Consider the following 22,627-nt stretch of genomic DNA (forward strand, 5'->3'; position numbering starts at 1 on the left):
TTTATTTTGCAACTGCTATTGTAAAAATATGTTAGGAGCCTTGTATTAAATTTCCAAATCTTAGAACTAAACAGAAAAACTTTTATGAATTTCTGTCTAAGATAATTTGAACATTGCCGTAATTTTTACGTATTTAGTCAAAATTTGAACTTTCAATGCTTATAAAAAACAATCGTGACTATATATTTCTTTTATTTTTCAATTGCTATTGTACAAATATATTATGAGCCTTGTATTAAATTTTGAAATCTTAGATATAAAAGGAAAATTTTTTATGAATTTCTAGCATAAAATAATTTACGAATTTTCGTGATTTTTACATAATATGTTGTCAAAATTTGACCTTTAAATGCTTATAAATAAAAATTGTGACAATGTATTCCTTTTATTTTGCAACTGCTATTGTAAAAATATGTTAGGAGCCTTGTATTAAATTTCCAAATCTTAGAATTAAAAAGAAAAACTTTTATGAATTTCTGTTTAAGATTATTTGAACATTGCCGTAATTTTTACGTATTTAGTCAAAATTTGAACTTTAAATGCTTATAAAAAAAAATTGTGCCTATGTATTTTTATAATTTTTGAATGGGAGTTAGAACAACATATGTGGACCCTTCTATTAAATTTTCAAGTATTTTGTCCCAGCTAATTTTTTTTTATCAACATTTATAAAAAAAAAATCAAAAAAAATCGATTATTTCAATTGCCTATAAATAGACTAAAAATTAGTGAAATATTTTGAAAATAAAACTATATAAAGAAAATGTCAATTTAAACAACTGGTAAAATTTTCAAGTGTCTACGACTCATACTTTTTGAATAATAACAAATATCAAAAATCGTTTGAGGCTAAACCGTTATTTAATGCGGTTTTGTAAAAATTTAAATTTCAAACACTCCTAAAAATTTTTTGTCTTAGTCCGGTTGAGTTTTTTTTACAGATATTTAAAGAAAAACTTATGGAGAACCTTGTACCAAATTTTAAAAGCTTAGTTATAAAAGAAAAAAATTTTACGATTTTTCAACCACAAAATTACTTGCAAATTTTCGCAATTTTGACATATTTCGTATAAATTTAAACTTTAAGCACTTATAAAAAAAAATTGTGACTAACGATTTTGGATTTTTTTTTATCACTGTGAGAACAACTTATAAGAAACCTTGTATTAAATTTTCAAAGTTTTCTATCCAACCAAAAATTTTTTATCGTTATTTTAAAAAAAAATACTTAGAAAAATTGAAAATTTCATTTGTCTATAAATAGCTCAAAAAAAGTCGAAACACTTTGAAAATTTAACCCTGTATAGACAACGCTAATATAAACATCTGTTGCAAATTTCAAGTGCTTACAATAATTATTTTTTGAGTTACAGTAAAATTAAGTTTTCGTTTTTGTCAAAAATTGGTTTTGCGTAAAAATTCGCGTTTTTCCGTTATTTTTTTAAGGTTTTTCCTGCCGCTTTTGAAAAGTATTGGGAAATTTTCACTTTTGACCCCCCAAAGTACCAACTAGATTCACTTTCCTTTCAGAAAAGGTACAACTTTTGAAAATCGAAGCATTTTTACTGCTCCAAAAGTTGTCGTCAGACACAAAAAAAAAAAAAAAAAACAAACAAAAAAAAAAAAAAACACACATCATTGTAAAATCAATACATTCATCACTTCGTTCAGAATCTAAAAAATATATACTTTATACACGTATTTTGTAACATGTTAATTTGATAAAAAGTATTACATATTTCGATGACCCTATAAATAACAATTGTTTTATTAAAATAATCTAATGAATTATGTACAATAAATCCGTAATATTTTAGTAATATCTTTATCTTCTTCAAATGTACATTATGTAGGTTAGCTACGCCTATCCAACTACCTACTTAATGTTTTTAACACACAAATTCGAGAATTTTAGTACATAAAGTGTAAACAATCTTAATGTGAATTAAAAAATTCACACTTTATATAATGTGGGCCAATTTATTAAATCATGATAATTCAAAATACATGACGTATATTGAACCTATATTTGTATTTCATATAGGTACCTTCCGAACATTCAGTCGGCAATATATTTCTATAAGCGCACATACACGAGTTTATAACACATAACCCCGACAAAGAAAAGAAAACAACATTTAATACAAGTCGCGTGCATAAAATGTGAAAGCTTTTAGATTTCTTGCAAATATGTGACAGACGTTACATCTTTAGAACATATAAAAGATACGAAAATGAAAAGACGACGTTTTATTTCATCCACAAAAAATAAAAAATAAATAGATTAGGTTATAAATAAAATATTTTTTTAAGAGTGGAATAACCTACTTCCGATTTAATGTGTATTCCTTACAAATTAAAAAATAATCTATGGGATGTATTTATTGAATAATGGCATGTACAAGATATAATTACTTTACCATAATATTATTACAACACTTTATCTTGTGTAATTACTGTTAAAGTTTTTATGACGTTCCGAGCCCTTTTTGAAAAGATGAACTTATAGTTTATAAAGTACATACACTTATACATATTGAATTTATGAGTCGTGGCATAAATTAATAAAAATTGATTTTGAAATTGTATACATTTTTAATTGCACAAAAACCGTATACGGGCATTCAAATACAACGTACCGCACATCAGTTGTAATTTAATTTGAAATATTGAAATGTCTTCTGAGCAACATTGATGATTAGTATACTTGGACAAATTTAAGATTCCGAATTTATAAGCAATTAGAAAATTGTATCCTATTATCATAGCATATTCTCATAGCATCGAGACATTATTAAAATAACATGTAGATAAATGTATGGTAGTTCCTGAAATTTCTCTATCCTAGATTATCGTATCATTTATTATTTCGCAATTGTGGAGGTGTTCAATTATCAATTGAACAATTATATATTAAGTTCTTAATATTAATATTGAAAATTAACTAGGCATGGACTATAAAAATGAACAGTAGGTACATGTACATATATAGTCCGATCGTTTACACTTCATAACACACGTTTTGTTTTAAACATTCTTTTCTGCAATTAATTAGTTGTTTTCTCTTTTCTATGGGTAGTTTTAATTCGATTTTTCTTTGTTATAGTTTATAATTTGTTTTCATATTTTATACTAAAAATTATTTGGATCTGGAAGTATTCAAGTATATTCTATTCTTAAATCTTAATCATGTATATTTAAAATCTAACTCATTCCTCTTTAATTTTTTCTATTATAAATAATTTAATTCACAAAATAAAATAATGACAATTTAAGTAAAATCGCATGAAAAGTTTTTCTCATTAGAAACAACGTTAAGTATTTTTATTTGTAAATGATCGATTGATAACTTATTGACTATATTACAGTAAAATATAAATTATAAAGTTAGTAATAATCAAATTTTAATCTGCTGTTAATTAAAATCAATTATTGCCAATATCACCGCTGGTAAAATACTTTATTTTAAAAAATATGTTAAAATTACAAAATGAATTAACCATTGGACGTGGAATACAAATAGTTATTAAAACATAGGTAATAACAATTTTTGTTTTAATTGAGATACAACTTTTATAATAATTAATTTTAATTGTAGTAATAATGAGGAAAAACGTACGTAATGAAAAAAAGTACCAAACTCCATTTAGTAGATGAATGTTATTTTTTACCTTTTTTTGTTAGATCTTTCATTTTTAGTAAAAAATATCGTTTTAATAATAATTTAATTTCTTAGGTAACAAATTATATAAAATGTATTTTGATTTATATGATCATTGTAATTAAATTTTAAGCAAAAGTTTTTTTTTTTAAAAATACAATTTTAGTCTTATTATTTATGAAGCACGCATTAAATATATTAGTTATACATACATACGGGGTTAAAAATTAAAATTGTGTGTAACAAAAATTATGAACGTCACGATCCCAGCTTTTTTTGTTACACAACATTTAGAAGACCTAGTAAAATTAATATTAAAAAAAAAACCTTATAAACTGATTAACTGATTAAATATTTTACTAAAATAAGGATATATTTATGATCACCTATCAAGTAATATAATAAATACCTATATTAATAAATTATACCTATAGAATCACAGAATTCGATTTGCTCTTTTTTGTACAGGATAGTGTTGTATTTCACTATTAGAGATTTTAAAACTAAGTAATAATTCATTGCATTTGAAAAATGATTTGGAGCTCAGTAAAAATCATCGTAGATCGGTCAATTTTCGTCTAAATTTTACGATGATATTTATTATTTTTTCTTTACACTTAGAAAAATTAATCGAAAAATTACCTCTTCAAAGTAGATACCAAATAGACTCAATTCCCAATTTAATATTTATAGGTATCATCACTTGAAAGTTTTCTACTTCTTCTACTCAAGAAAAGTGTTCGCAGAATAAATATTAAATAATAAAAAATAACACATTGGATAATATCAATACATTCCTCACTATACGTCATAGTATTTATATAGTTATATCTAAATTCCTTATAAAATGTTGAAAATTCGTCATAATTCAAACAACTATGGAAATATTTTTCCAAGTATTTCTGTATTATAGTTTGAATAATGTATGGTTGACTTTGTACATAATTTTCAAGTACTGCAATGAAAACTGCCCATTAGTAAAGTCTTAAAGCATTTTATAAGTATCTAAGAATATCAGTTAATATGCCTAAAACTTAAATATGTCAAAGTTGTGTGATAACTTACTATTATGCATGTACAACATTTATAACCTAAATAAACGATTGGAGAAAATAATATTTATTAAATATCTTCTAAATGACTAAATTAAAAAATTTTAAATAAATGATTCTATTAAAATATTCTGTTAATTTGTTACCTTTAATAATTAATTATAATAAGATTGCATTTTCCAGCTATGTCTAATACATGTATGTAGCTTAGATTAATTTAAAATACTATACCTACAATATAATGCATTAGTACCCTAACATTCACGGTGTCCAAATCGATCAAATTATGTTTTCATACAAGTTTCGTAAACACACTATTTGAAAAATATATATTATTATTTTTCAAAGGAAACTGCCATAAATCGGTACCTTACTTAACTTCGGGTCTCTTAAAAGAATTTCGTAAAAAAATGAATTCCAATCATAGCTTTCGATTAAAAAAAATTCTGTTCGAAAAAAATTAAACTTTTACCGTAAACCACAGAATAATAATTTAATATGTGATACGTAATTCTATACAATATTGTGAATGGACAATAACGTTCGGATAAAGAAACACAGATGGTCAGAATTGTGGATGAATCCGTTATCGTCATTATTAAACGTCTTGTCGTTGGGGAATAGTAAGGTCCTACACGAGAGTAACAGGTAAAAATTGCATACGCTTATTCCTATAAATGAGATGTTTAAGTAAGCAAGTTCCCACATGAACATAACAATGAGATTGTTAATTCCTACATGATGAAAAAGTACCTATTAAACAATCATAACTTTCTGTAATTGTTGAATTTTAAAATGAAACATTTATAAGTATAATAACTTTTTACATTGTTAAGAATAAAATATGAATTTTAAATTTTTTAAGATAATTGTATGAATAAATTGTATCAACAATACCTATCCTAACATCTGTGTATAGAAACTTGCATATTATATTATTTTTTCAACCGTCTAAGTAGGAACTACTATAATATGAATTTTTTTACCCATTACAGGTCTCGCGTAGAAACACCTTAGTTGCGTCCCGTAAAAATGATATACACGAATTGCGTCCCACTATATTGGTCGGGTAGTACAATGGTTTTTTCGTTTTCAGGGGTTCTCCGTTGTGTATTTATACGAGGGTCCTGGGCTCTGATTTTATGTTGCGAGATACATTATGTAATTTACTAAGTTCAAATAAACATGGGTGGATTGTTTTCTCGATTCCTAATTAACAAGCAATAATAAGCAAAATGTAATTTATCGTCATCACGATCAATAACAACTCGGGTCAATAACTATACTCTACTATCGATGCATTGTTTAATGTATATATATATATATATATATAATGTAAGTATATAATATTTAGTATCAAATTGTTTTGGATTTATCAAGCTGATGGAAAATACTTGATTAGGTAGGTAAAGTGTAATCAGATTATAAAATAAAATAACAAGGTTAGAAATTGTATAAAGTTTATCAAAAAGTATAAACTTAATTTTTAATGGATTTATGATTATATTAGTATTATTTACTAAGTTATTTTATTATATTATTGGCTATATTGATTTTTGATTAGATTAAAGTGATTTAACGTACCTATATTTGCTTTTTTGTTACATTTGACAGTCACATTTTTTTATTAACTTATGATTATATTTATATTATTTATTTAGGTATTAGTTTTATTACTTATATTATATTATTGATCATATTGACTTTTGATTGAATTCAACGTATATACTTATTTGCTATTTTGTTACATCATAATTTTACATTCGACAAACACATTTTTATTTATTATGTATTTAATTAATAATTTTTTATGAATTACCGATTAAAATACACAAATTGCATTACTGATCATAGACATGTTTTTTTTCTGCCAAAAAATCAGTTCTCTGATTTAAGCGTACCCCTACTACATATTAAAACTAAAAGATAGTATACCTGGCTCCACCAAAGTGTATATTTATGAAATGACGCCAAATACTTCTTGAAAATCTAATGTTCTAACCATTATATTATATCTGTAATATCACACAAGTATCCGTTATATACCTACTTATATCGATTATATTTCAATATTTCTATATGTCAAGTACTAATATAATTAAACTAGTAATATAGCCTATAGGTATTAGGTAAATTAATATAATATAGTTAAAATATCAAACATCCATTATATTCAATATTTTTTAAAGGTCATGATAAAAATATAACTTGAATACTATAATAAATATTGTATAAACCAAAATAATTTTTGAAAATTTTATTTAATTTATTTATTTATTATTTTATTTGCTATTTAGTGTTAGACCAAATAACATCTGCTAAATAAATAAAAAAAATTCCACTCACATATCAACGGGAATCGGAGCTTTTTAATTTAGACAGAGAAGGGGCTGTGCTGGAAATGGGTAACACCCCAGATCTTTTGGAACACAGCTCATATACTTTTTTCACGGGACCTCTTACATTCGCCCTAGTCATTAACTATGCTGTTTTATCCGGATTTCCACAGGTACGTTGCCGTGGTTCATCCTCAGATCAACCGGATATGGTGCCGGATGGAGACCACTCTGTCGGCGATCGCTTTGGGCTACCTGGTGTGCCCGATCATCTGCATACCCAGCTACCTATCGTTCAACCTGTTCTCTCGAGTGGAGACGTTGGACGCGAACGGTAACCGTCCAGCGTCGGCGCTGCAGTCAGCGTTGCGGCGGGCCAATAACGGCACCGATGTCCACACCGGTCACGGTACTGGCGGAGGAGGCTTTAGCATAGGCACCAGTGGAGGCGGTGGTGAAGTCGGTGGAGTTGGTAAGGACAGCGGCGGGCCTCTGCGCAACGTCACTCTATACTACGTCAACGTCAGTGACCTGGCCACGTCCACGTATCTGGCTGACATCAATTTCTGGGTGTACAGCGTCGTCATCAAGATCATACCGTGCGTGGCACTCACCGTTCTCAGTCTGCGACTGATATGCGCGCTGCTGGAGGCCAAACGTCGCCGTGCCAAGCTGACGGGCAGTGGCCGCAAGTCGGCCGACAAGGAGCGGCAAACGGACCGGACCACCCGGATGTTGCTGGCCGTGCTCTTATTGTTCCTGATCACCGAGTTCCCGCAGGGCATACTAGGCCTGCTCACGCTGCTGCTCGGCAAGCGGTTCTTCCAGGACTGCTACCAGAACATGGGCGAGGTTATGGACATGCTGGCGCTGGTCAACTCAGCCATCAATTTTATACTGTACTGCGTGATGAGTCGGCAGTTCCGTAACACGTTCAGCCTGCTTTTCCTGCCGTCCTGGATCTCCAAGGCCGAGTCACAGGCTCTGTCACACGGTAACCCAACCACCACCCAAGTCACGCAAGTCTAAGGCGACGGCTTCGACGCTGTTGTTGCGACGTCGCCTCCCGTTAACCCGTCGTCGTTGTCATAGTGTATACGCGCCACCCACCTCACAACACCCACCTCCCATCGACTGCCAACTCCGACGGCGGTAACAACAATGATACTATTATAACGTATATAGGCGGTGATTCACCAAGGATGCTCACTCCCCATTTTCACATTAATAATGTAAATTGTTTAATTTGTTCAAAACCTGCAGATTTCTGACATTTTCAGGTACTTTTTAGTTATTTTTATGCTGAATTACTCAGGTTTCTTATAATATTTTATGAGAAGTTCCTGTGACGATGCTAACTTTTGCTTTTCAAATGAGAACCACCCTTTTTACTGTAAACTATTTAACAGATGATTTTTAGCTTTTGGGATTTTCAATGTATCTAAACACTAAAATTGTGCCGAAAATAGTTTAAAAAAAACTAAGTATTTGAAAATATGACCTTTAAGTAATCACGAAAATTGCAAAAATCAGAACTTGAATAAATACATTATTAAAGTAAAAGAGAGAGTGATCTTGCTCAGTGGATCACCCTATTTATAAACATTATCTCGTTACGTTTTAGCCGTCTTTAAGACTCAGAATTCAAATACATAAATGTTAATAATAATTACCAAGCGACCACACAGGGTTATTGTTTTTAATCTACACGCTGTTTCTAGCACTAAACAATTTCACTGTCCATGTTTGGAGCCTATTTCACTATCCCGTTGGCCCCAAGCTTCGTATTCGTACCGAATTTCGTTTAAATTCCTTTACACTTATTCAAGTATTATTCGCTTTCGAACAGTGTTTAAATAATAATTTAGTGGCGCAACAAGTATGGTCCATATTTATCTACATAAATAGGCAATTCTAGTCCACAGGATACAACTAATATATGGATCAGCATTATTTTCATTAGATTATCAAAAAAAAAAAATAATAATATAATAACGTCTGCCTTTGATTTGATCACCTAGCAAAACATCCGGCTTAGATTTTCGGTATACATTGTATTATTCTGTATTCAACAAAATATTTCGATGATTTCATATGTTCATAATTAATAAGTTATATCATTACCTACATATTGTATTCAAATTGAGTAAAATAGTTGTGTAAAAAAAAATCATTTATTTCCGGTTTAGTCTTAGTCATGTATTAACTTCAGCAGTGTAAGCCGGACAAAAAGTGCTGACCTCTAAATGTTTGTGGTTCCTTAGTTTCCATGAGGTACCTATTATACGAACAATAATTCTATTGCGATATCTAATGAAATAGATTTAAACAACAACTTTTTAAAGTAAAGTGAATTTTTCAACATATTCTGCTATAGTTGTCAACAAGTTTAAAATATCATTATTTTAATTTGTACAACTCGAAAATCGAAGATAACCAAACTATTACGCATTCGAAGATTGCACTGGTATAATGGCTTACAATAATTGTACTACTACAGTAAGGTCTATGAAAATGTTATACTTAAACGTAAGAATTTAGCAAAAGTCAAATTAGCGAAGGGTTCACTCTGTAATGAGAATCATAAAAATGACTAACCCTATGCGATTGTGTTGGATTTTATATTTAATAATACCAAAATGTAATGATGAATAAAATTAATACATTTTTATGTTAATTTAAAAAACTATATAAAATTTACAAAATCCAACTGTTTATTAATGAAAAAAAAAATGTACTAATTTTACTAATAATTTGGCATGTTGATTTGTATACTCAAATTCTATTAAAATATTGGATGTATGTGTTTATTGTTAAAACTATAATGAATTAAGTACCTAATGTTATATATTAACTATATAGTTAAATAATTGTACTTGTACATAAACTTAAACATTAAAAACATTTTGACATTTATATTAATCTTTATGATGAAAATATTGTTATATTAAAATGAATAAAATTAGAACATACTGTAAATTGTTAGTTAAAATATAAAATAGGTAGATAGGGTTATAAACTATAATTTAGTCTATAGGAAGATATGTTATATTTTTATTTGTTTGCGTTTGATAAGTGTTTTTGTAATTAAAATATTATTAGCACGAATTTTTATTGATTAATAAAACATGTTGTATTTATTTATAGCTTTTGAAAGAATTTTTGATCATGACATTTCAGTGTTTTCGTAGATCGTAGTTAACTAATCGTTTTTCTAATTTTTTGTTTGTATAAATAATATACAACATTTGCTGTATTATAAATTATAATTATGCATTATATTTTGTGAATTGTCCAATAAAAAAATTATGTGCTTTAGTTTGGACTAACTTTGTTTAAAAAGTTATCTTCAGTAGAAGATTTATTCCTCAGATAATCCAACTCTTCAGTTTAATCATAAATGGCCTAGACATCTTTTCACCTTCAAATGAAAAAACTTAAATATAACTAAAATTTGAACATTTAAGTAATGTCGATTAACATCTCCTTCAATGAAGCCATCCTGTCGGTGAATCATTTTTTTTAGGTATTATTAATTATATCTAGTGTGTTCAGATTTGAAAGCAGTATTACCTTTTTTTAATAACACGAATATCAAAAAAAAATTGTTCTTCAAACGTTTTATTATAAAAGTTGATAGCTAGCTTTCTCTTTTATCTGATGAAAATAAAAAGAGCTATTTAAATGCAGGGTTTGTTATTAATTTCAATATTAATTTGAAATATCGATAAAAATTATTGTTATATATTTTTTAAGAAATCAAAAGTAATATTCAAAATTTATTTTTAAATTAAATAATATTAAATTTGATGATTAATAAATAATTATCGTCTTACCCTTTTTTTTTATAAAAATCAACTTAAGCTTAAAATTGAGCAATTGGCCATTGAGGCTATATTATTGTTTATCGTTTTTCAGAAGGTAAGTAATAAGTAGTAATACTAATATTTTGTTTTTTTATGCCTATTTCACAGCCTCGCGAGACAAAGCGTATGGAATGCCCTAATGACGAGTCTCTTTACGTAGCAAGCTCAAAAATCAAAAGTAAAATCAAAAAAATTTTAAAAGTGATTTTTAAACATAAAAAAATAATTTTATAATAAAAATGATAGTAAAAAAAAAATCTATACCTAATTACAAATCAGATACAGTTAAATCGATACTGTGCAAAAATATAAAATTATAAAATCAATATATTGTTATAAATTATTTATTGAAATAAAATAAAAACTATTATCAATAAGAAAAGGTGAAATTAAAATCGAATAATTTCGATTTCGATTTCAAGCCATGTTTAAATATATTTAATAAAATACTTAATGTAGGTAATTACGACACGATAATATACAAAAACAAAATCTAATCAGCAACTCGTAAAAAAATTCAAAATTGAATTATTTAAAAATTTTACGTAAATTATGTATGTATAAGCCATGTAAATCACATGGGTATCATTATTTTGATAGATATTGTTAAAAGTTGATTTCTATAATTAATTATCATATCTATATAGTTTTAAAGGTCTGGAAATATTTCCGTTCTGATTATAATTTATAAATTATAAATTTTCATCGTATCCTATTTATTTTTATTTTATTTTTAACTGGTTATTATTTTCATTTGGTAGACATTTCCCGATTTTTCTTTTTATACACAACAATGACACTTAAAAGTGAAGTTAGAACAAACGTTAAGCACTCGAGTGTGTGCCGGTGCGACGGTGCTTTAGAAATACCACTTTACAACAGCCATAATATAGGAGTTCTATACAAAATACTTCTCATGCCATTACTTACTAGTGACTAGGATCATGCACAAGGAATCGACCCGATGACAGTTTACACTTCACATAATATTGTAAAATAAATATGATAAACCAAGATATTGTGCTTGGAGTGTTATCAAAACATATTCAATATTCGTTCGTTTTATAGTTTGTTATACTTTTCGTCACAAATCGGAAAAATCCCAATTTATACATTTTTTTGACATTCAAGAAATGCCTAATGACGTGAACATATTTCTGATTTGATATGTGACCTTAATAATTTATTGATTACTGTAATTAGAATATCAATATAATATTATGTATAGGTAGTTAGGAATAAGTATTCAAAATATTTAAATTTTAAATAAAACAGAATTATTATAGGCATTGTACAGTAATTACCTATTATTCACTGTATTAGTAAATAATAATAAATATAATTATAAGCATTATTTCATAATATGATATACAGGTAGATATAACTACGAAAAAGTATTTTTATTTCTAAAATTAATAGTCAACAGCATCGATATAATTTATGTACTATGTAGGTACCTAGCCATTATATTAATTTTAGGATTCCCTTAGACATTCGAGTCCATAATATTCATTTTTGACACCTAGTAAACTCGTGTAAAATTAATATTCTATTTGACACATTTTCATTATGTTATCGATTAGTGTCAATTTATAATTAAATAAATGTTTTGATGGTGACATCCAACGTTTCTTATAACACTACATACAGATTGTCTTTAAAATAACTTAATGATGTGAATATAATTTTTAAATCAATATTCCCATCATAAATTACCAGCAAACTCTTCCACGTGGGCTCCAGCCAAAATAACAATATAATATGCTATCCCATTTACCTAATCAAAAATGTTTTTTTAGATCTATAAAAAAAATTATAGGACAGAATTTTAAACTTCAATGTTTATTTAGCAGAGTGGAAGATTTGGGTCAATCTTATTTAAGCATATGATAATAGAGTATTATAGTACATGTGAGTTCAGCTTAGAATAGGGATTAATTAACGATATTTGTCGATAAGTATTTCTATATAATTATATAATAGCATTGGCTATTGATTATGAATACTAGTATGCATAACCAATGGTAATATATTAATATTAAAGCATTAAACATATAATTTCTTTGATTAGAGGCAAAAATTACTCTTTGCATGAGCATAAGACAGTTGTTATGTGGCTTGGTATGGCACCGTGGCAGCATTCAGTCAAGAAACGTGTTCTCAGTGCAAGCACCTGCCGGTGTCACAAATCCTTATCACACATATACAGTTATATTATACACACGTGTTCCAATCCAACCTATCCCCCTCCTACAAAAAATAAAAATCTTATATAAAATTCAATAATTTACACCTAGACTAATTCATACCGTTGCGCGTTTTTCGATTTAAATTTAACCTTAGATTTGTTCCTGATAAAAAGTTCCGATCGCATCTGATTTAAAAACTAGTATTGTTTATAATTCAAAATGATTATATTTATTTCCGTTCATAAACATGTTAGTAAATAAATGGTTTATTATTTTCAATTATATAATGGAGTTTTGTTTTTTTAAATTTAGGAAAAGCGCCAAAGAAATTATACTTTTGACTCTTTTTGAATTGAATAAGAATCACTGAAACTTAGTTTATATTATTTTGAGAAAATTATCTAGACTTTTGTTATTCATGAAAGTGTTTGTCTTACAGCTGCTGTTGATTTACATATATGTTATGAAACGTTGAAATGTAAAACTGTTTTCGTTGTAACATATGTGAATCCACATTTAGTAAAAATGTATTTGACTGAAAGGATGATAATTCTGAAATGTAGGTGTATCATGTATGACTAATTATACAGTCATTCAGAAGAAAAAAACATTACTCATACTTACTCATACATGGTTGACCAATGTCATGCAAAAATATATGTTTCCTGATTAATGCCGTACATTACAATATTAGCATACGAAATAAATCTTTTATATTGTAGTAGTTCTACGACGATATTCGCTATATGATCACTATTTAACCTTAACATTTAGGTTTGGATTAAGACGACGAAATTGCACTAAAATTAATCTGGGTCATGTCATAGTTTGGAATTTTATTTCTTCCAATATAAATGAAATTATTTAGAAAATGGTTGTACTCGTAGTGGTTTTAAACAAATATTTACAGTTCACTATAGATCAATCAAAGTTACGCAATATTTTATATTAACAATGGGAACCATTAAATATATAAACAAAATACATAAACATTGAACAAGGTGATTATTTTATTAATAAACAGTTATTTTCTTGATAAATTCATGTAAAAAAAAAAAACCTTTTTAACGTAATATGAAATTATAAAAAAACCTTGTAAAAAAATGTAGTACTCGTATGTTGAAACAATCAACAAAAAAAAAAACACATTAATTAACTTATTTACAACTTTAAAGTGCCATGATACATTTTTTACAACAAACAATTCTGAGTAGAGACAATGTGACATCCTCTATTTCTAATAATATTTTATCATTTATTTATGTTAATATTGGTAATCAATTTCCTTTTAATTTATTAATTTATCATAATATGGTATTTGTAATTTTAGAAATTGGACTAATTCTTTCCAAAAATATCATATCATATCATATCATATATTATATTATTGTTATTAACTTATAAGTCAACTAGCTGTTCCACCCGGTTAGGCTGAAGATTTATTTTTTTAATAAATATATTTGTAAAAAAATGTATATGAAATATTTCTACTAATTATAATAGTAGTATAATATTATGTTGTAACCAACGGCAACCATTTAAAAACAAAACTTATATTTTCTTTTCGTTATACCCTTTAGCTACTTACAGGGAATGAAGAATAAAATATAAACACCCTCCAAGTCTCAAGGAATCTATTTATATAAGTATATAACTTTTATTGAAAACGGTCCAGTAGTTTTTGAGTCCATTAATTACAGACAGACCACAGACCTGCAACAACCATTTTTATATATTTACCTATAATATAATTTGCATTTTATTTTATGTAACCAATGGCAATAATTTATATAAAACAAAATTACCAATTTGTACTATTTTCTACTATAACTATTATATTCTGTACCTAACCGATGGGAACCTTATTTTCTAAACAAAAACAGTTTTAAATTATACCATCGTGAATCTCAAAATCCTTGTGTGAGCACTTTTTTAAAATGTAAATATCGGATAATCCTTTCGCTTAGTGTACATATATGGTAGATGGTGATGCGAAGGTACCATCAAAATTTAAAGTCTCTAACTATCATAGTTTAGGCTATACGTTGATCAGTCAGTTAGTCCACTCCCGATTATATGTTTAGATAGAAAGGCGTGCATAGCTTAAATTTAGTCTAAATATTTTTACAACTGTATTGTGTATATAATATAATAATATATGTAATGACAAAAAGTTTCAAGTCTCTATAACCATTATGTTTTGAATTACAACTAAATAACTATAATCATTTTACGTTTAAATGTCTAACTTCATATTATATCTAATTGTACAACTTTAACTTCAAACAACTAAGAGAAAAATGTTTACTATGAATTTCAGATATTTAAAACAATAAGTTTTAAAAACAAATTATAAGAAACATATATATATCATGCTTTTTGACATATAGAAACAAACTTTATAAACATAAATTGAAAAAAATTCTAACATTTCAAGTCTATAAATTAATCAAAAAAAAACAACAATTTTTTTTTTAAATATATTTTTCATAGACAATGGTATTATAAATATTTGATGAAAATTCAAGTCCCCAAAGTTATTCCTTTCTTAATTAAAACTAAGAAACAAAATCGATTTTGTCAATAATAATGTCAAAAACTCCAAGTGTTGAGTAAATATTTTCGTTATTCAGAGTATTTTGTTAGTTTTTCCTTATTATTAAGAACATTTTCGACTGAAACCATCCAAAATATTGGAGACTGAAGCAAACTGTCAGACTAATTATTTATTCGAATACCGTTTTCTAAAGGGAAACGAATTCATATAACATAATTCCAAACTGTATTAAATGTGGACTTCTGACTTGGATAGTAAATTGTAGTCTATAAACATAAATGGGACAAGTGTAATCCACATTATCAAGTTGTATCTAATTAATTCAACTCAAAATTGATTAATACAATTATTGTAAGAACCTTCTAAGGTGAAAACAGTAAAACCACAATCAGACTTAGAAAAGATGCATAACATCTGGGAACAGCTCTAAAAATACGTTATTAAAGAGAAAATCATATTTATTATAAAAACTCTTAAATTAAATAATAATAATTGAAGAAGGAGATGTGTAGTTAAATATTCAACTGTGACAATGTCCTGTATATAATTATTTCAATAACAATTTAATATTTACAACCATAAACATAATATATAATATATCTCCCAATGTTTGTGGAATAGTGCATGAATAGGTATTATATTTATAATTTGAAATGTACAAAGATGAAAATATTAAATGAAAAATTGTACCAATTTATTTGTTAGTATAACCAGTAAATATAAAATATTATCTTAGAATAGGTAACTTTATAACATTTTTTTATTAGGGGAGACAACGAGATATGTATAACGCGTCATCTGCACACTAAAGCTAATATTTTGCCTATAATAAACGCCGTGTTCAAAAATTATAAATAACATATTTCTAAAAAAAACTGTATTCATATAATTATAAGTTTATGACGTATTCATGTATCTTAAAAATATAACTTTCAGTTATAGTTTTAATCTCTGGTCAGGTGACACTACTGAGGGTCTTCCTATTCAAATATTTTATAATGTTATATAAACTTTGTCATCATACTTACTGATTATTGTAAATAGATTGTAAATATATGTTTTAAATAAAAAAAAAAAAAACTACTAACTTCAGTTTACAATCAATAAATTGATATGCAGCGTTTTCTTACTATTTATTAATTAGTTTTAAATAAAAATATACATGCATACAATAAATACAAATTAATTAATATTACGATGTAGGTACTAGATTTAACTAAATCAAACATGTATATTATATTATTATAATAAAATATACATCAGGTGAAGTGAGTTACAACATCTGTTATCATCGTTGTCTCATATTTTTCACTGTGCGTGTAAATGAAAAAAAAACCATTAATTCCTGGAAATAATGGGTTGTGAACATTTCAAAATATTTACCACCTGTTAGTGTTTCGACCTCACCTTCACCATCAGCAAGGGATTTAAGAAAACCTTTTAATGCTATTATTATTTCAAAGTAAATAAATAAAACCCAAATAGTCATACCTACATATTTTATTATACGTCGTGATTAAAAAGATTAGAGAAAAAACAATAGTGCTTCGATATTAATTTTGGCACTTTTATAGATTAAATATAAAATTAAAATAATTTTTATTTGCTCGTATTTCGTGGAATTATTTATTACTTCAGAACTAATTCTGATTTCACTGAAATATTGCCTACATTTTCAGAAACTATAGCTAGGAAATAATGCATGAATTAATTTTATTTTGTCTAAAGTTAGTAATCTTATTATAATACTTAATATGATAAGTTTATACAACAAACATCTGTTTTTAAATTGTTTTGATAAATATATTGTAATTTTTGTTAATTGCGTTGACAAAATATTTATACCGATCACAAATTATTTAAATTTATATGACAATTTCTTCATGAAACGATGTTTGAAACTAATGGATACCTAGTTAGTAACTCAATTTTAACAGTCCGAGAATCCATCCATTATCATCACCCTTGTAATTCGGTTATTTGAAGAGACATTCCTTGACTTTCATAAGAATGCGTCTGAATGCATCGTATTTCGTTTTCAGTTTGTACTTTCCTTAGTTAGTCTACGAAAGTACAATACTAACCCACTTTGGCCAAAACCCTAATACGATTTGTATGGGTTGACGACAGCCATCAGCTAGAAAGTTATGTATATACATAATACATACAACATACAACATTATATAACATACATGTACATAAGTATATTGTATACAATTAAAGTACATGTTCTAAAACATAAATATAATATACTTTTCACAGAAAACTCAAAATTTTAAATTATTTATTATTAGTGATTTTATATTATTAATTAGTAGGAAAGAATAGTGAAAGAATAATGCACAACCTAAAATTTTCCGACTATCGGGATTTGATTGATTTTAATACTTATTTATCTGCTCTATCCTTTAGTCAACTTAATAAAATCTGATAACTTCACTAGAACTGACATAAGACCTTTGATTTGTCATTATTCTCGTGGAACGTTTTTAATGTTTTTATCACTTCTACACGTGAATTTAATGTCACAACTTAAAATTTTTTGTCCGGATGTAAGTTTCATCTTTGGCAAAACGACACAAACTAAGTTTTTATAGAGTACATATCTTTATGGTTGTGAATAATATAAAATTATATAAATTGCACCAGGCCAGCAGTCAAATATTCTATTATTATCATAATAATAATATTGTCGAATTCCTGCTGTTTGATGATCGTCATTTTATTAAAGGCATAATATTATAATACGTCCATTTTCTAAGCATAATAAATAATATTATAACCATTAAGAACTGTAGTATAAACTATAAATACGAGTTACAATGGGTTTATTATAAATAATATTATTAATACAATTTATTATTTTAATTGACATAAGTATTATTGTATTTACTCAGTTTTGAGTTGTGCAGCCATGATATATACGATATATATAATATATAACATAGGCAATATATACAAAAATGATTATTTCAGCCACGAACAGTGACATAAGTCAAAATGTTATTAAGTATTTGTTAAGAGAACTTCACACCATAATGTGTTACAATATAGACAAAACGCGTTTACGCAGTCTGAGTATAAATCGCTAAATTTTGGTTCTAGAGTAAAAAATCCTATAATAAAATTGAATTGTGACAATATTTATGAAAGCAAGTTATTGCGTTTTTTTCCATTATACCCAATATAACGTTCATTATATCGTTTAGAAATAGCAAAAATTTCAACATAATATTCAAATACTTTAACTTTTCAAAACTTAAATTTTTTTAAAAAAACTCACAGTCTTCCCCTCCAAAATATTGTGATCTTTTAATTTTGTGATAAGTGTTTTTATTCTAACACTAAAATTGAGGAAGCTCTACCCAGACTGCGTAACGCGTTTTTCCTATGCCTTACGTGAAAGATAGATACAACATATGCGGGTGTGACGTCCTCTTAATAACATTAATAATAATTCATCTATCTATAACATCTACCGATATTTAAAAACTTATGTAATTTAACATATTTCTATCAAAACAGCATAAAAATGTAATACAAATTTGATTTTTAATGTATTTTTTAATAGCTGATTACCAAAAGTTGTGTTTTTTAAGTTGTGTCTTTCAGTAGTGCGAATTATGACTATTAAGGAAAATATATTATGATTAATAATGTAATAAAATTCAAAATATTAGTGGATACGTTATACGTACCTTCAAGAAATATACATCAAATTAAAAAAATACATTGTGTATAGGTTAATTAAAGAAAAGAAAAAACAGTCACCTTCTTAGATTTTACATAGGTAATTCACTCGTGTGTGACAATTATATTTTATATAATAAGTAGGTATAATAATATATAGTAAGTGATTAATTAATTTACATGGCACACATAGACCAGTGAAGAAAAAACAGCCGACGGAACACCTTAAGTTAGTTTACGTAATCATTAATTACATAAGTTACATTTTAGATTATAACTACAGACTGTAGTTTGCATCAATTCAATCGGTTACCGATAACAGCAAATTTTTTTGAAACTGTTATCCCTTAATCGATAACCTGTAATCTTAAATATAGTACGGATAACAGGTTACCGCTGACGACAGGACCGATTTAAAACCGGTAACCGGTAGGTATCAAAAATTGTTTGGTAACCGACAGTTTTGATAACGTTTTCAAGCTCAGAAAATTGCTTGCAAACTTTGCAACAGTTTGAAATCTATAGCACAAATAGAACAAATTAGTGGTGCCAGCGTTAAGTTGTATATACAAATATCAAACAATATATACATTTTTTAAATATTCTGAAAGTAGGTACCTATCATTATTCATAATATACATTTAAACGTGACTTGCTTATAGTGTTATCCAAAATTTTATCACTTACATTAAATTATAGAATAATATATATGTGGCTTGCTAGGTACAAACTGACAACTTTAATTTACCATGCAACAATTATAAGTTATCTTATTCGTTATCGTATTCATTAAAATGTGTAACCGCTACCCAGGGGTAAACCGTAAACGATTAGATATATTCATGAGAATACAAATTAAAATACCACATAAAAAACAAAATTATTATTGTAAATTTAAACTCCTGTGTATTTTAATATTAAATTATAAACTATAATAAAATAAATTTTTCTTTATTAATATTTGATCTTTTTACCTTCAACTACCAAAGGTTATTATATCTATAATTACTATTAAAAAAGGGTTTTTCTATTTACATTTTTTGCTTTTTTAATGGTTTATCTTAATGTTAATTTTAATTTAAATCAGTTTGTTTTTAAGTATTTCTTGCTGTCGCCTGTTGGTCTTGTAGGTCGGTATTATATTGTTATTTATATTATAACATTTACTAACATTGTATACCTATTATTAAATATAATTATTTGTTTACTCGTTAAATTTATACGACCTTGTAATAAAGGTAGATGTGAAACTGTATTTCAAAGTCTTAAATTCGTTATTTATTATTAATAATATGTAAGTACCTATTATACTTATGAGTAGTTAAAGTGTTATTCATTTCACATTTAATATTAATTATTAACCTACTATATTTGCAAATTATTCAATAATTATCACACAGGGCCTACAAAATCAATGACTATATAAATAAGACAAAACCAAAGTAATATATTTAAATATATTGATAATAGTTTGTTCCCTTAATTCTTCGTACAGTATCCTGCAAAAAATATGATTCTTAACCATAAGATAAGACATGTGTTATATATTTTATTACATTATAACAAAAATGTAATACAAAAATAGTATATTAAGACATTGTTTTTTCGACCACAAGTTTTCACTGAAATTTATAATTAAATTTTATATATTTATACCTACTGGATATACGTTTTTCATATCGTTAAAATACTGTCACCATTTTTACAAGGGAACTCGTGTTTAATATATAAAAATATAAAGAATTTATAAAATAATCTTTTATATGAAAATTTTAATCACATATGTACCATATTATGTATCTACCTTTAACTTAAATTAAATTCGTCTTCCATATTATATTTACGCAGATCTACTAACGTTTTCATTTTTTTTTTGTAACATTAATTTTTATTTCCGTACATTCAATTGTAAATTATTCATAAAGAACAACTTTCTTTTTAACTTATGATCATTCGGGTTTAGGTACTCGGATCTCAACCTACTCTCAATCTAAGTACAGTTGTTACTTTAAGACTTATTTATTTATCATAATATTTTATAAAAAAAAAACTTTTCGACCTGTCAATATTTTACTATTTTTTTTTGAAATAATATGTATGTACAGTCGATATTTATAATAGTTTCTAAAATATATTTTTTTTTTAAAGAGCCTTACATAAATCTTCCTAACATACTGTCATGCAGAACTTTATTATTTTGTAAAAAAAAATCTATATTCACTATGCAATATGGAAATTGAATGCCCATAACATTTATTACATGATTGTGAAATTATGAATAGCCAATTAATGATTGGAATTATATATTAAACTAGCTGCCCAACCTTCCTCCGGAAGAAATTATTTTTTTATAATTTAATTTAAAAACATATGACTATTTTTTGGCTAAGTATACAAATAATATAATATAATTACATATTGTAGTTATTGCTATCGCTAATTTCTGAAAATTATATATCCTACATTTTGAATTCAACCACTGGAGTGGTAAATTTTATTCTTTTTATTATAGAATAGAGATAGAGTAGAAAAAAAATGTAACAATAAATTATTTGTTCAATGAATAATATATATTTCAAATGGAAAAAGGTGGGTAAGTGGATGTCGCTCTGCTGTACAGTAGGTTGTAGGTTACAAGTGGGTCATTGTATAATGGATAGTATTAAATTTGAATTCAATGATATAATATCACTGCATAAGAAAAACGATTCTGAGCGGAGACGGTTTGTCAGACTAGGTATTAGACATGCCTATTATGGGTATACTTATCTATAGTATTAAAAAAAAATTGACCTATAATAGGTATCAATAATAAATTCCAAATTAATCATATCACAATATCCATTAGGTAACGCGTTATACATCAACAACAAACAGTGGTACTATCATAGATATATAAACGTATACTTTAGAAGTTTCAAGTACCCACAAATAATATTATACAATCAAAACAAAATAACTAAAATAGTTATTCCAGGTTTTTTAATATGTAATTTTGTCCAAATTTGAACTTAAAATTACTATAAAAATAAATTATGCTTATGTATTTCTTAGAATTTTTGGTAACAGAATTAAATATTTACGTGAAATCTTGTTTAAAATTTTCAATCCTTAGATATAAAAGTTGAACATTTTATAAATTTTTAACTACAAAATAATTATTCAATTTTAAATTTGGTAAATTTTGTCAAAATTTCAAATTCAAATGCTTATAAAAAAAAAAATTGTGCCTATGTATTTTTAATATTTTTTCAACTGCTATTGTAACAATGTATC

At 26.5% G+C, this 22,627-nt stretch overlaps 1 protein-coding gene across 1 annotated transcript in view; it reads left to right on the forward strand.

Annotated features, from left to right (window-relative positions):
* Positions 1-9,069, forward strand: part of LOC100161147 (sex peptide receptor-like) — a 15,535-nt gene extending 6,466 nt beyond the window's left edge. The window contains exon 2 of the mRNA XM_001949185.5: positions 7,223-9,069. Coding sequence (XP_001949220.2) covers positions 7,223-8,078 — 856 coding nt within the window. The 3' untranslated portion in view covers positions 8,079-9,069. The remainder of the gene's footprint in view (positions 1-7,222) is intronic.
* The last annotated feature ends 13,558 nt before the right edge of the window (positions 9,070-22,627 follow it).

This window comes from Acyrthosiphon pisum, chromosome A3 (assembly GCF_005508785.2).
Source record: "Acyrthosiphon pisum isolate AL4f chromosome A3, pea_aphid_22Mar2018_4r6ur, whole genome shotgun sequence".
NCBI classification, from domain to species: domain Eukaryota; kingdom Metazoa; phylum Arthropoda; class Insecta; order Hemiptera; family Aphididae; genus Acyrthosiphon; species Acyrthosiphon pisum.